At 38.3% G+C, this 14,191-nt stretch overlaps 1 protein-coding gene across 1 annotated transcript in view; it reads left to right on the top strand.

Moving 5' to 3' along the window:
- MORC1 (MORC family CW-type zinc finger 1) overlaps positions 1 to 14,191 on the top strand; it is a 146,038-nt gene that overhangs the window by 35,727 nt on the left and 96,120 nt on the right. Inside the window, exon 7 of the mRNA XM_045583783.1 lies at positions 8,990 to 9,115. Coding sequence (XP_045439739.1) covers positions 8,990 to 9,115 — 126 coding nt within the window. The remainder of the gene's footprint in view (positions 1 to 8,989; positions 9,116 to 14,191) is intronic.

Genomic DNA, 14,191 nt, shown 5'->3' on the forward strand with positions numbered 1-14,191 from the left:
CTCTATATTTATTTTATATCCTTCTATACTTTAGTAAATTTTTAAATGAGTTCCAGTAATTTTTTTGTTGTTGAAATCATTAGGGATCTTTATATACATTATCATATCATCTGCTATGTAGGCTTGATTAGTCTGATTTCATAATGCTTTCTTGATAAGTGACTTTATAATCATTGAATTGATTCATAATAATTTACATAACTATTCCTGTATTTTTGGATGGTAGCATTGCCCTTAAAGTTTCACATTATTTATGGGTAGTCCTATATAATAAAGAGGTAATATGCTAGTTTACCATCACACCCTCACAAGATGGTGGTGCCCACAACCACAACATGGAGGTGCCCATAGCCACAACATGGCAGCACCCAGTCCCCTCAGCCCCATGGGGGGATGGCGGGGAGGCACCGCACAACTTCCGCCCAAGTCTCCCAGGCCCCTCAGCCCCACTGGCAGTGAATTTTCATGCATCCATTACCTTTTTAAAAAATCCTTACCCAAGGATATGATTATTTATTTTAGATCATCAGTTCTCAGGGAGCAGGTTTAAGTCAGCAGATGGGCATCCCCCAAAAGTCCCAGACTGTGAGAGGGCACAGGCTAGGCTGAGGGAACCCCCGTGTGCATGAATTTTCATGCACAGGCCTGTAGTCCTATATAATAAAAAGTCCAGCGACCATAAGCGTAACGCCTGGAATGACTGCTTGACCAGTTGCCATGAGGTGCATTGATCACCTCTTGGCCCCTCCCTCCCTTGGCCTGCAAGCAAGTGGCTTGTGGTGGTGGGCGGGGCAATGGCCCAAGTGACCAGCAGCAGTGGGCAGGGCAGTGAGTGACAAGTGGTGGCAAGCAGCAGTAAGCTACTCACGCATGATTTTGTGTGCTGGGCCTCTAGTGTTAACATAAATGTATTCATGCTGATGGATTTTTAAAATTTTTGAATTATGTTTTAAGGTAGATTGTCAGGATGGGAGCTACTGAGTCAAAGAATAAACTTTTGTATAGTTCTTGTGAATATTTGGCCTCAGTTTTCAATTTAGTAATCAAAACCTTTTATCTGCTTTGAGCTGAAGCTCTAACCAGAGTAATCAGATCATTGGCAGGGCCTTGTTTCAATATGATAATAACCTCATGAAAATTTCATCAGGAGTGATGTTCAAGCACACAGGCAGTGGTGGCCTGGGCTTTTGCAATATCAGTCCAAAGACAGTCTGTTTTCACTTAAATTTTAAAAGTGTGTAAATAGATAACAGACATCTCAGAATTTCAGAATACTGATGAGGTAGAAGTTTGCATTTAATGTGTGATATTTTAAATCAGAATTTGAATCTATGAATGTGGTATGTGATGGGTAGCAGGGAATCATACATTGGTTCCAGAGTGATATGCATAAAGTGGATTGCACCTGTAGAGAAAGAAACTTGCAAAATTATATGTCATATATTTAAGTCAACTCTCTTTAAAAATATAACAGTTTGGATTCTTTTCATTAAGTCCACTAGGTTATATATTTTTATTTTCTTCTACATTCTTTAGTTTTGTTTTATTTCATTTCTTCTACTTCCTTGAGGTATGTATATTATTTGCTTACTTTCAAACTCATTTTCTAATCTAAACAATTAAGTCTCTTATTTAGTCTCTGTGTTATGGCTACATGAAATGGGTTTCAAAATTTAGAACCATCAGTGTTTCTTACTTTTGAATAGTTTATAAATTCCACTTTGATTTTATCTTTGGCTCAATAATTGGGTTCCTCTTGGTTAGGAGTCTCTATGATTCCTTGACTTGTAAGTTTATTTCTTTCACTATGTAGGGGAAGATTTCATATTTGATTTTCTCTTTGGCTCAATAATTAATTTTAAAATATATTTTAAAAATCTATCAGTGAATAGGATTTTTAAGGTGGGCTTAAAATTTATGTTATTATTTCTTCAAATGGGTTTTCAGTATCTTGCTCTCTCTAGTACCCCTATAATATGAGTGTTGGGTTTTCAATATCTTGCTCTTTCTGGTACCCCCATAATATGAGTGTTGGTTTGCTTGAAGTTGTCCCAGAGACTCCTTACACTATCTTCACAGTTTTGGATTCTTTTTTTCTTTTTGTACTTCCGATTGGATGATTTTTGTTTGATTATACCAAATTGCTGATTTATTTTCAGAATCCTCTACTATTGACTCTATAAATTATTCTTCATTTCAGTTAGTGTATACTTAATTTATTACTGGTCCTTTTACATTTTTTAAAATGTTCTTGCTATTTTCCTTGAAATTCTCTCTAAGATGCTTGAAAGTCTCACCCTTGAAGCTTTCATTAAGATCCTTGAGAAACCTTGTTATCATTGTCTTGAATTCTGTATCCAGTAGCTTGCTTGCTTCCATTTCATTGATTTTTTTCTGGATATTTCTTCTGTTCTTTCATTTTGACATGTTTCTTTGTCTCTATATTTTGGCTGCTTTTCTGTGTGTTTGTTCCTATGTATTAGGTAGAGCTGCTGTGTCTCCTGGGATTAGTGAGTGGCCTTGTGTAGTAGGTGTCCTGTAGGAACCAGAACCTCAGGTTTATATATAGGTAGGGTTTGTGTAAGATGGGACTGCCTAAGGCTATTTTATAATTTTCACTCCTCCATAGTACATTGAAGCATTGTACTTCAATCCAATGCATCTTGGAGGCACACGGGGTGGTACGTTATTAAAAGAATGGACTTTGCAGTTGCTTGAAACTGTCTCTCATACTGATTCTTTCACTTAGTAGCTGTTATATTGCAGATAGTGAAACCAGGCACAATGAGTTCGAGGCCGCCTATCACTACTTGAGCCAAACTGAGCAGAGGCAGGGTTGAATCATGTATGAGAATTTATTCCAATAATGCTGGCAGTATGGAGAGAGCAGTCGGTCACCCTGGAAAATCTGCTCTGACCCACATCACAGGAGTGAGAAGATAGCTACATGCAGCTGCAAGTGTAACATGGAAAGGGGAATGGAGGATCTACAATCTGGTCTTCAGGAGCTCGAAGTCTGATAACAAGGTGGCCAATCTTCTATGATGTTACAAATAGCTCAGCCTGTTCCTGGGACCAGAGAATAATCAGCGTTCCTGAGAAAAACTCCTGGAGGGGGTCAGGGTTTGGGCACAGCAACCAAATCAAAGTGTGTCCTATCTTTGGTCTGTTCTCAAAATGTATTTCTTTTTTTATTTTTATTTTATTGATTTTTTACATAGAGGAAGGGAGAGAGATAGAGAGCTAGAAACGTTGATGAGAGAGAAACATCAACCAGCTGCCTCTTGCACACCCCCTACTAGGGATGTGCCCACAACCAATGTACATGCCCTTGACTGGAATTGACCCTGGGACCTTTCAGTCCGCAGACCGACACTCTACCACTGAGCCAAACCGGTTTCGGCTCAAAATGTATTTCTTTTCTGAGAAATAGACCCATCAAGACTTCTTATGTTTTTATAGCCTCTTTCATCCTTCAGTTTCTAGGGGTTTGTAAGAAAAATTATTATCTATAGTTAGTAAGGTGAATAATTATTAAACAACTGTTGCTCTAATTACGTGTCCTTCCCCACTATCAATAATAGTTATCTGATTAGTTAGTTTTACATTCATTGAGTATCAGGCCGTTTTTGGAGCTGGAGATATAGATCAGGGAACATAACAGATATCTGTTTCTAGTGGTTTGGTTTCTTTTTCATTCAAGTGATAAATTGTTTATTGTCAATGAACTTCAGTTTTCTTATCTATAAAAAGAGGATATAACATCATCTACTTAATATAAACGCTAGAGAAATAGAATAGTCACAATGCCTGGCACATGGAAATTCTCAGTGTATTTTATTTCCCTCTATTCTACTTTCCCTTACACTTCTTTTTGACACTTGTGTAATGCTCTGGGAATTAACTCAGTGACTGTCATATAGCAAGCAACAAATGAATTGAATTCAGGTAAACTGACTTGATTGACAACATCTAGCTACCTTTCTAAGGATATTGCCGATATTTTCCTTGGACGCTGCTGGCACTCTCAATAGTGAATTCCACTCTCCTCCATTGTGAAGACCATTGGGGATATTTATTAGGATGAGAGAGGGAGTTTTAAGACATTTTGTTAAGTGATTCTCTTATCTTTAAAATCTCATTTGAGTTTTAAACTATGAAAACTTAATCACTCCTGTAGCATTTTTTTCTGATTCTCTTTGTGGGGTTCAAGACCATGTGACCATTTCCCCTGATTCGTAAGCGTGTGATTTCTCTGTGTCCATATTGCTTTCAGTGACCTATTATTTTATTAGTGTTATAAATAGTATACATACTCAACTTTATGAGAAAATGGAAGAAAGCAGAGATTCTGGTTTTAAAAAGGCATGTTGTGGAAGTGACTGTCATCAAACAGGCCTGCTGTGCTCCTGAAATCCATATGGTGCAAGATGTGAGGAGGCTGAAGAAACTCATCCCCTAAAACAGCCCCGAGTGTGAAGCTATGATACAGAGCAATGGGATTTAAATTTTATGCTAAGTAATGTTTTGAAATTAGATGCCAAGTTGGCAGAGTGTTTCTAAATTGACAGCATTGGGCAGCATTCCATAATCAAGTCTCTAGCTTATGTCTTAACTGAGCTGGCTAGGAACACATCAAGAGTTACAGCTTCAAGTTGTTCTAATGCGTGGTTTGCCACACTGTGGTTGTGACAGAAGTACTTTCATTACTTTGCAAAGCTTTTATAACTTTTCCTTTTAAATACCTCTTTGAGTTGCTGTTTCTCTTAGGTATAACCTACCCTAAGATTAAATTTGGTTAGTCCATTTAGAGTTCAGAATTTAAACTAGGTAAAAATATTTATGCACTTCTTTATATTCAGGATAATATAGGACTTGTTAATTTCAACTTCAAGAAAACTTCAGAGATTTTGTAGGGACTTAGCAATAAATTTAGAAAATAATTTTTGTAAACATGAATAAAAATATGGCACTTCAGAGATATTCCAAAAAGGATCTAATTTAGTCTAGTGCCCGGAGTTTAGATTTATTTTTTCAACCATGGACCTCAGTAGTTGGGCTGAATTGAAGTCTGTTGTTTGTATACCCAGTGTGGATAAATGAATAAGGTGTCCTAGGTCTAAACACCTGTGAGAGACTGTTCTATTCCCTTTTAAGGCAACCTGACTTACATACCACCCTGTCCAACAGGTCTATGGGGATTGGTTCTCAAAATAGGCAGAGTTCAAGGAATTACATGGGTAGCTTTAAAAAATTCACTTTTGCAGATTCTAGCCACAGAGAACCTGAGTTGGTAGATAAAGGAGATAATGTAGAGAACCTGAGTTGGTAGATAAAGGAGATAATGTCTGGCTACAGGATTCCACTTTCTGGCTCCTCTCGTGACCTTAACACAGTTGCTGACCACACACACCAGTCCACTTATGGAGTAACACTTAAAACAGTAGCAGAAAAATGTGCATAGATTGAGAGGAGGAGGCCATAGCCACAGCTGGAGGTGAAGTAGAAACTTTCTAAAAGTACCAGTTGCTGAGCAGGTGACAAAAACTCTGTCTCCTCCTGTCATATTCCACAGTCTATCAAGGAAGTTTCTGCCTTAAAATACTTACCTCTTTCCCTATGTCTGTCATGTGACTCTGTGAGAACACATTTTGAAAAAGATGCAAAGCAATTCCTAATGGATAGAGAGGAGTAATGTATTTTCCCTATATCTTCTGAAGATACCCTTAATCGATTACTTTGTACATTTGTATCCCAGTTTCCTAAGCAAATGGATTTATTTATAAAGAATGATAGCATTATCACTGAAGATGATCCATCATTAAAAGTCTTTCTTACACAGGGAACCCCATGATGTTCATTGAATAATTATTTAGACAACACATTTATTTTTGAGGATGCTAGTCTCATAGAATTTATAGCCTGATGGGGATACAGATAAACAGGCAATGGCACCAGTAAGTGACATGCTGTGATGGAGAGGCACAAAGAAAAGAGAGGGCACCAGAGCAGAGTGATTTACCTTGGGGGGAGAGAGAAGGCTTTAAGAGGAAATGAGGTTTCGAGTTGCATTCTCATGGGTGAAAAGGAGCCAACTGAAAGTAGCCAAAATGTTGATTGTGCCTAGGCTTGGGGACATGAAAACCTGACCCCAGATCTGAAGAACAGAGTGGTCCTAAATGACTAAGATAGAGGCTGGTAAGATACAAGGCTAGAGAGTTAAGAGGGGGCCAGATCATGAAGGACCTTCTACATCATAAAAAGGAGTTTGAAAGTTACATTGGGTGGCCCATTTCCTATACAGATTTTATAGTTCACCTTCTTTTTAAAAAAAAAATCATAGATATCACAGTAGCATAAGAGGCATTGCTATTCTGATTATCACAGATAAAAAGGAACTTTGAAAGTTCGCATGTGTGTAGAAAGGGTTAATGGGGAAGGTTTCTATTCATTGTGTCTTGCTTGCAAGATTGGTCTTTGGTGGGCTTCTGGGAACTTGGACGATATACAGTTCCCTACACTGATACACACCTTTCCTAACAGAAGGGTGGCACAATGTGTCTAGACTATGCAAACAATATGGTTCTTACTGAAAATTTACTTCCTTTCTGGGACTTTGGAATTTGATACATGCTAGGCAGAGGGTGCCTATGTGACCAGCTCCCAATGGAAACATTGGTTGCTGAGTCTGTGATGGGCTTCGTTGGGCAGAAACATGACATACATGTTCCTGCACCTTCATAGCTGGGGAAAGAGTATGTTTTGTGTGACCTTTCATGAGAAGGAGAGGCCAAATGAAAGCTGCACATGGCTTCTTCCAGATTCCACATCTCTTCCCCCTATCATCCACTGTATATCCTACTCATCACTGTGATCAATCTTAGTCATGAGTACCATTATATGGTAAGTCCCATGAGACCTTCTAGCAATTCTCCTAACACAGAGGAGGTTCCTGAGGATCCCCAATACAGATACGATGAATATTTATTAAGTGAATCTAGAAGCTTGGTGCATGAATTCATATGCGGGTGGGGTCCCTAGGCCTGGCCAGCAATTGGGGCTGATTGGGGCTGGCTGGTGGGGGGAGAGGGACCATGGGATGTTGGCCAGCCACAGGAAGTTGGCTATGGGAGGGCACTGACCACCAAGGGGCAGCTCCTGCATTGAGTGTCTGCTCCCTAGTGGTCAGTGCACTTTATAATGATAGGTCAACTGGTCATTCAGATATTTCATCGTTTGGTCGCTTAGGCTTTTATATATATAGATAATTGACCTTACAAGAGGCGGAAGTATTAGTGTCCTTGTTTGGATTTGTATACATTTTATTTTAACCAAAACTTGTCTAATGCAATTTGATCTCCCATTATATTTCTTTAATTCTCAAACTTGGCTCTGAATTACTTTTTTCTTATCTCCAAATGACAGAGATGTGCTTGCTTTTAGGACAGTCAAAAGAAAGGTATATTATATCTAAGGGCAATTTCAAATCAGAAGATCCGGAAAGTATTTGAATAATGGTAAAAGTCCTCAAAACATTTATAGTGTCCCGAGGTGACTTTTTTCATTGAACAGAAGAAGATTTAGTTGATTGTGCAGCTCCTGGTATACTAACGTCAATCACATTATTGTAGTGCTATACCCAAATACAGACAACCTCTTGTCTCAATAAAAATGCAATGATATTTATAGAATAATAGCCATGGACTAGATCCTTTTTTATAATTTATATTGGAAACCTTTACTCAAGACTGACTTTCAAATAATTTCTTTTTTTTTTTTTTTTTAACAATTCAAAGAAATTCCTGGCTCTTTAATAAACGTCAGATCCTGCTGAAGTAACTTACCTGGTACTAGCAACCAGGAAATCCTTAGATTTCTTATGGAGTTCATCTAATTTTTGTAAATTTTTTGGAGAGCTCTGTTCTTTCTTACAGTGTAACTGCCATTAGTGTGACCCCATTGAGCAGTCTCCCTGCGATAGGTTTTATATTTCTTTCCCATCATCTTTGCTCCCGTTGGACTGAGGTAGGATTGTAAAATTGATGGGGTTACTGCTCTCTGCTTTCTATTTGGCCTTGGAAGCCCTTCAGTGTAGCCCTTCCTGGGACCCAGAAGATAAAGGGCACTACTTCTGACATATGGCTGAGCTTGCTCTTGTCTAATTGGAGGAGATGTACAGTTCATAAATGGACTTTAATATAGAAGCTCCCTGCAGTTAGTATGCAGCAACACTGTGATTTCTCAGCATAGGCTATTTTACATAGTTTCTGCCCCCATTTTATTGTCTTCCCCTCCTTTATTTTTATCTTTTCTCCTCTTTTTCAACTTACCACATCATCAAATTCCTCCCCTTGCTTGGACATAAACATTTATTTTAATACTTATTATACTTGCAGAATGAAGTTTTGTGTTTCTAGTTCATAATTTTCAAAGCAAATGAAATATTTTTACTGTATTTCTCTGAAATAGTTTCATGGAAATATTTTTATTCATGTAGGCCTAGATTCTTTTTGTTAGGTTGGAGCAGGGGGATAGTTTTGTTTATTTGGCTTGGTTTTGTCCTTCTGGGCCAATAGCTTTAATGGAAAGTATATTTTATACTGTTGATGTAAGTATACTTGGAAAGAGTTATTTGCAAACAAAAGTTCAGTTCTAATAAAAGTGTAGATTATTTAAATAAGCCTTTGTCCTTAGAGGTCTGCTTTTTGTTGTTGTTGTTATCATTTTTATTAAAATCAGTCAGTTGTCTTTTAATTACATGTGAGAAGAAAAAGAAAACCTAGTATTCATGATTCAACCACTTATTTGTAAAGAAGTCTGATTAATGAAGTCACGAGTGTTGCAAGATTGCTGTGTCATTAGATTTAGAAGAAAAGTTCCTGAGGCTGCTAGGAGTAACTATCATAACCTGATAGTCTGATTTTATTATCTTCTGAAAATATGTGTCCTTATTGCATCTTCTAATAGCCTTTGATGTTTTCCATTACAGTTTCCCAGAGAGATGGTCATTCAGAGCCTACACCTCTGTTCTGTATTTTGACCCTTGGATGAGAATATTTATTCAGGCCAAAAAAGTCAAAACAAAACACCTATATCATTGCCTCTATACACCCAGGTAACTCAACTTCCTTTAATTATCTTCATATAGTTTTTATTTATAAAATCAATATGCCATCCTATCCAAAATTGTTAAGGTGATTTGGTTGTAAAATTTCTATAATCTGATAGCAGGACTTTACAGTTTGACAGTAAGATTTTTGCTAGCTATACTAATAAAAGGCTAATATGCTAATTAGACTGGATAAACCACGGTAGTGGGGGCTGAAGCAGAGGTGGTGAGGGACAATCAGGCTGGCAGGCAGAGGCGCGATTAGGGGCAATCAGGCAGGGAGCTAGGCGAGCAGTTAAGAGCCAGCAGTCCTGGATTGTGAGAGGGATGTCCAACTGCTAGTTTAGGCCCTATCCTGCAGCATTGGGCCTAAACTAGCAGTTGGACATCCCCTGATGGGTCCTGGATTAGAGAGGGTGCAAGCCTGGCTGAGAGACCTACCCTCCCCATCCCATGCATGAATTTCGTGCACCGGGCCTCTAGATGTAAATAAAATTTAAACTGTATTGTAGAAGGTTTGCTAAAGAGTAATCATGTGTAATATATATTTGCCCATAATAACAAAACACTGCAGTGAACTCTCTAAGTTAGATAAGCACCTCAAGTAAGAATTTGGTTTGTACTTGAATGAATCTTAGTTGCTTTGCTTATGATAGTTCCCATAAAAAAAAATCACAGTTCATTTATAATTTTTATTTACTCAATATATTTGAATTATTGAATCATGTACTTCTATGTGTATATATTTTATATAAAGAATGGATATATTTATAAATACACATTGAGTTTATTTATATTTAATATTTTAGCATAAACCTTTTTTACTACTATAGTAAATCTAGATAATATCTATCACCAAATATAGTTTCAAAATTTTTTTCTTGTGATGAGAACTTTTAAGATCTACTATCATAGCAACTTTCGAATATGCAGCTTAACTATGTAACTTTCAAATATGCAGTTTCTAGATGTAATGTCAAGAATATGAAATCCAGTGTGTCCAGGATGGCACATTTAGTTTCCCCAGATGCACGTGGCCTGAGGTATAACAGCTCAGAATGGGCCATGGTATGCCATGAGATTAATGCAGTTCATGCTCTTTGGCAGTGGAAGATGAGCACAACTTTGCCCCTAGAAGAGTCTAGACTCTAGATTGTTGTTTAAATCCATTATTACCTTTGGAAGAGTTTCAGCTAGGTGATTTCTAAGGTCTCTTTCAACTTAAAAATTCTGTAAGTCTGTAATTCTTGGAGTCTTAAATATTGTTTATATAATACAGACAAGTTAATGTATGGCTATCGTACTTGATCTTAGGTAACAGATATTACTGATTTCCATTGGCTTTGAATTCTTTAACTTTAGTAGATAAATAGCTCTCAGATTTATATAGATGTTAAATCTCTGCATATAAGGGCAAAATGGACATAAAATGGTCATTTTTGAAAGCTCTTTAAGGCAGGCAGAGCCAAACTATCTGTTGGAAGATCTTCATTTTTCATTAACACAGCTTTGCCATAGACCAGTAATACTGAAATGAGCCGAATTCATGGAAGTGGAGTCACCTGCGCTCTCTGGAGCAGCATGGTCCTTTTTAAGGTTTTCAGGGACATCAAGTTTATGGCCTGCTCGTGGAGACTCTGCAACACTGGTTTTCTGGGACAGTCTTTTCATGTCTTAGGGATGCTTCCCACCTCTCACTGAATTGTTCATGAAACCAGTGAATTGGATGAATATAGGATGACATTTAGTTATTTTTAACATTAAGCATTTTAATATAGGTACCTGGGCAGACTTCTACAAATACTTCAGATTCTTAAATTTATCCAGCTACTCATTTCATTTCCTCATGCCCAGTGCATTTTTTTCCTCTCAACACACATTGAGGGAGTATGTACTTGAAATGTGTTTTCATTAGATATCTAAAGGCCCAATGCATGAAATTGGTGCAAGAGTAGGCCTCCTTCCCCCGGCTGCCAGCACCAGCTTCCCTCTGGCACCCAGGAGGTTGTCCAGTCTAATTGTCATATTATGCCTTTATTATTATAGATAATAACATATTGAATACTTACTCCAGCAATTTTCAACCTTTTTTATCTCATGGCACCCATAAACTAATTACTAAAATTCCGCAACACACACACACAAAATATTTTTTGCCAATCTGACCAAAAAAAATATACTTTTGATTCATTTACACTGAAGGCTATTGTGTTAGCTGTTGTCATTTTTAAAAATTTGACAATCGAAGGGAAAAGAGGTCAGTGCCCCTGGCTAAATACCCAGGTGTCGCATGTTTTAAAAATTCTTACAGCACACCTGATAAAAAAATCACTGACTTATTCCAAACCAGCATTGTTCTAAGTTCTTTAGCTCTATTGACACCGTTAGTTCTCATGACAGCTTTTGTGATAGATACCATTATTATCATTCAACTATCATTTTCTTACAGATAAGGAAATGAAATCACAGAAAACAAAATAATTTGCCCAGTCTTACACACTAGGAGGGATAATACTAGACTTTTTACCCAGGTAGATGGGGTCCAAGCTGTCCAGCTCTTACCAGCAGTTGCTTTATCATGAAGGTGTTCTGTCTTCAGTACATCAGCACTGCTGCTATTGAGATAATGGAAGAGAGTCAACAGACTCCAGCTGACAATATTTAAGCTACATGTGACCTGTTGATAAAAATTGCATTACTGTGTACATAAAGTTAGAATATACAAAAGCAATTGTAGATTAAGCTATCACTTAAAATCCATTGCTATTAGCATAGCTTACAGGGGTTGTCAAACATTTTCTGTAAAGGGTCTGATAGTAAATCTCTGGTTACACTCAGCCTCATTTGCATATCTTTTATATATATATTTAATTTAAAAATATATATATTTTATTGATTTTTTTACAGAGAGGAAGAGAGAGGGATAGAGAATTAGAAACATCGATGAGAGAGAATCATCAATCAGCTGCCTCTTGCACACCCCCTGCTGGGGATGTGCCGGCAACCAAGGTACATGCCCTTGATCGGAATTGAACCCGGTACCTTTCAGTCCGCAGGCTGATGCTCAATCCACTGAGCCAAACTGGTTTCAGCTTGAATTTCATTAATTAATTAATTAATTAATTAATTATTTTTACAGTGGAAAAATCATTCTTAGGTCTTAGGTTATACCACAAAGGAGCTGACTGGTCCAATTTGGCACATGGACCATCTATTACCTGTACCTGAAGCACATAGATTTAGACTCTCTCCTCTACCTGAGCCAATACCTCCCTTTTTTGTCTTAAGATAATATGGTTTCCAGAAATGACCTATAGGTTTTTACCTAACTCTTGCTGAAAATGTGATGCCTTTCTAAACCTGAAAGTACTAAGTCTGAGGTATAAGGCAAAAGTTATACAATGAGGTATATAGCAGTTTGAGCATTATCAAACCAAATATCGTTCTGGAATTTTCTCTCCATGATGACTTAAGTCAATATTTAAAATCCTGGGTTCCAAGAAGCCTCTATATAGAGATACACAGTTTCAACTTCATTCAGAGAACATTATATTCTACAATGCTTTCCTCACCTATACTTTGCTCCCTTTGAACTGGAGTTTATAGGTATATATATTTTCCAGCTCCTTGATTGTTCTAGAGTGTCTTTGCTCTTATTAAAGCAGTGGTAATAAAGTAGAAAATATGATTGAGTAGCTTAAAATGATAATAAGTGTTTCTCAGCATTTCAGTTAAAGATGACTGGAGTTTTAGAGACTCCAGTTAATTCAGTGTCAGTGCTGATCTGGATGAGAGGTTTATGTGTATTAACTATCGATAGAAACTTTGAGAATGGAGCAGTTGCATAGATATTTTCCTTTATAAGAAAATTATCCTATTTTGCATGTATAAGTGACCACTTGTGTGGGCAGAATTTTTAAATTATTTATTTATTTATTGAAATTAATACTTTATTTTATTATTATTATTGAATTTAATGGGGTGACATCTATATATATATAAAATCCTAATATGCGAATAGACTGAATGGTGGAACAACTGAACAACTAGTTTCTATGATGTGTGCTGACCATCAGGGGGCACATGTGGAATATGGTGGGTGTCAGCCATATTGGGAGCAGCTGAGCAGGGGTGCCAGACCAAGGTGGGGCCCTGGTCACTGTCATCGGGGTGAGCCTCTGGTGATTACTGAAAATTCTTTGCTCCCATGTGCCATGGTTCCTGCTGCCGGCCTCAGCCACACTTGCACCCACTGCTGTGCCAGAGCTACAGCTCACACCCATTGCTGGTGCCCAGGGCTGGCCCTGATCTCTTGGCACCTCAATGAGTGGGAGTGGAGGCTGCTGGCCCCAATCACCCCTCAGGACTTCTCCACCTCCACCTGCCCTTGAGGGGCAATTGGGGCCATCAGTTGCCTCTCACCCCCTGCTGGTGACAGCTCCATCGCCCCTGAGGGTTTCTCCATCTTCCCCTGCTCCTTAGGGGTAATCGAGACAGTAGCCACTGCTTATACCCACTGACAGTGCTGGCTCCACTCGCACTTGCTGGTGGCACTGGCCCCAATCACTCCACGCAGTCAGTGAGTGCAAGCGGGGCCTGCACTGTCAGCATGTGGGAGCAGCAGCAGTGGGAGTGGGGCTGCGGGCAGAGTGGGGAGCAGGGGCCATGGTGGGAGGGGCCAGGTGGAGGCATGGAGGATGAGCCGAGACCCACTCCTGTGCCCACTGCAGCCCAGCAGCTCACAATTCCTTGCAAGGTGCACAAATTTGTGCACTGGGCACACCCTAGTTGCTTAATAAATTTGTATTGTTGTCAGGTTTGTAATTTTATGAAATTGTGTGTTCATTATCCCAGTCAAGTATTCTTCTGTCACTGTTTATTCCCCTTTTATCCTCTTCAAACTCCCCAGCCCCCCTTTTTCTCTGGTAATCACCATACTGTTGTCTGTGTCTGAGTTTTCCCACCATTTTTTTTCTTATTTTATTTTTATTTTTTTATTTTATTTTACATTTTATTTATATTTTATTTCCATCACTACTTATCCTCCCTACATCCTCTTCCATCTCTATCTATCTCCCTCTC

Source organism: Pipistrellus kuhlii, unplaced genomic scaffold (assembly GCF_014108245.1).
Source record: "Pipistrellus kuhlii isolate mPipKuh1 unplaced genomic scaffold, mPipKuh1.p scaffold_m20_p_2, whole genome shotgun sequence".
Lineage (NCBI taxonomy): Eukaryota > Metazoa > Chordata > Mammalia > Chiroptera > Vespertilionidae > Pipistrellus > Pipistrellus kuhlii.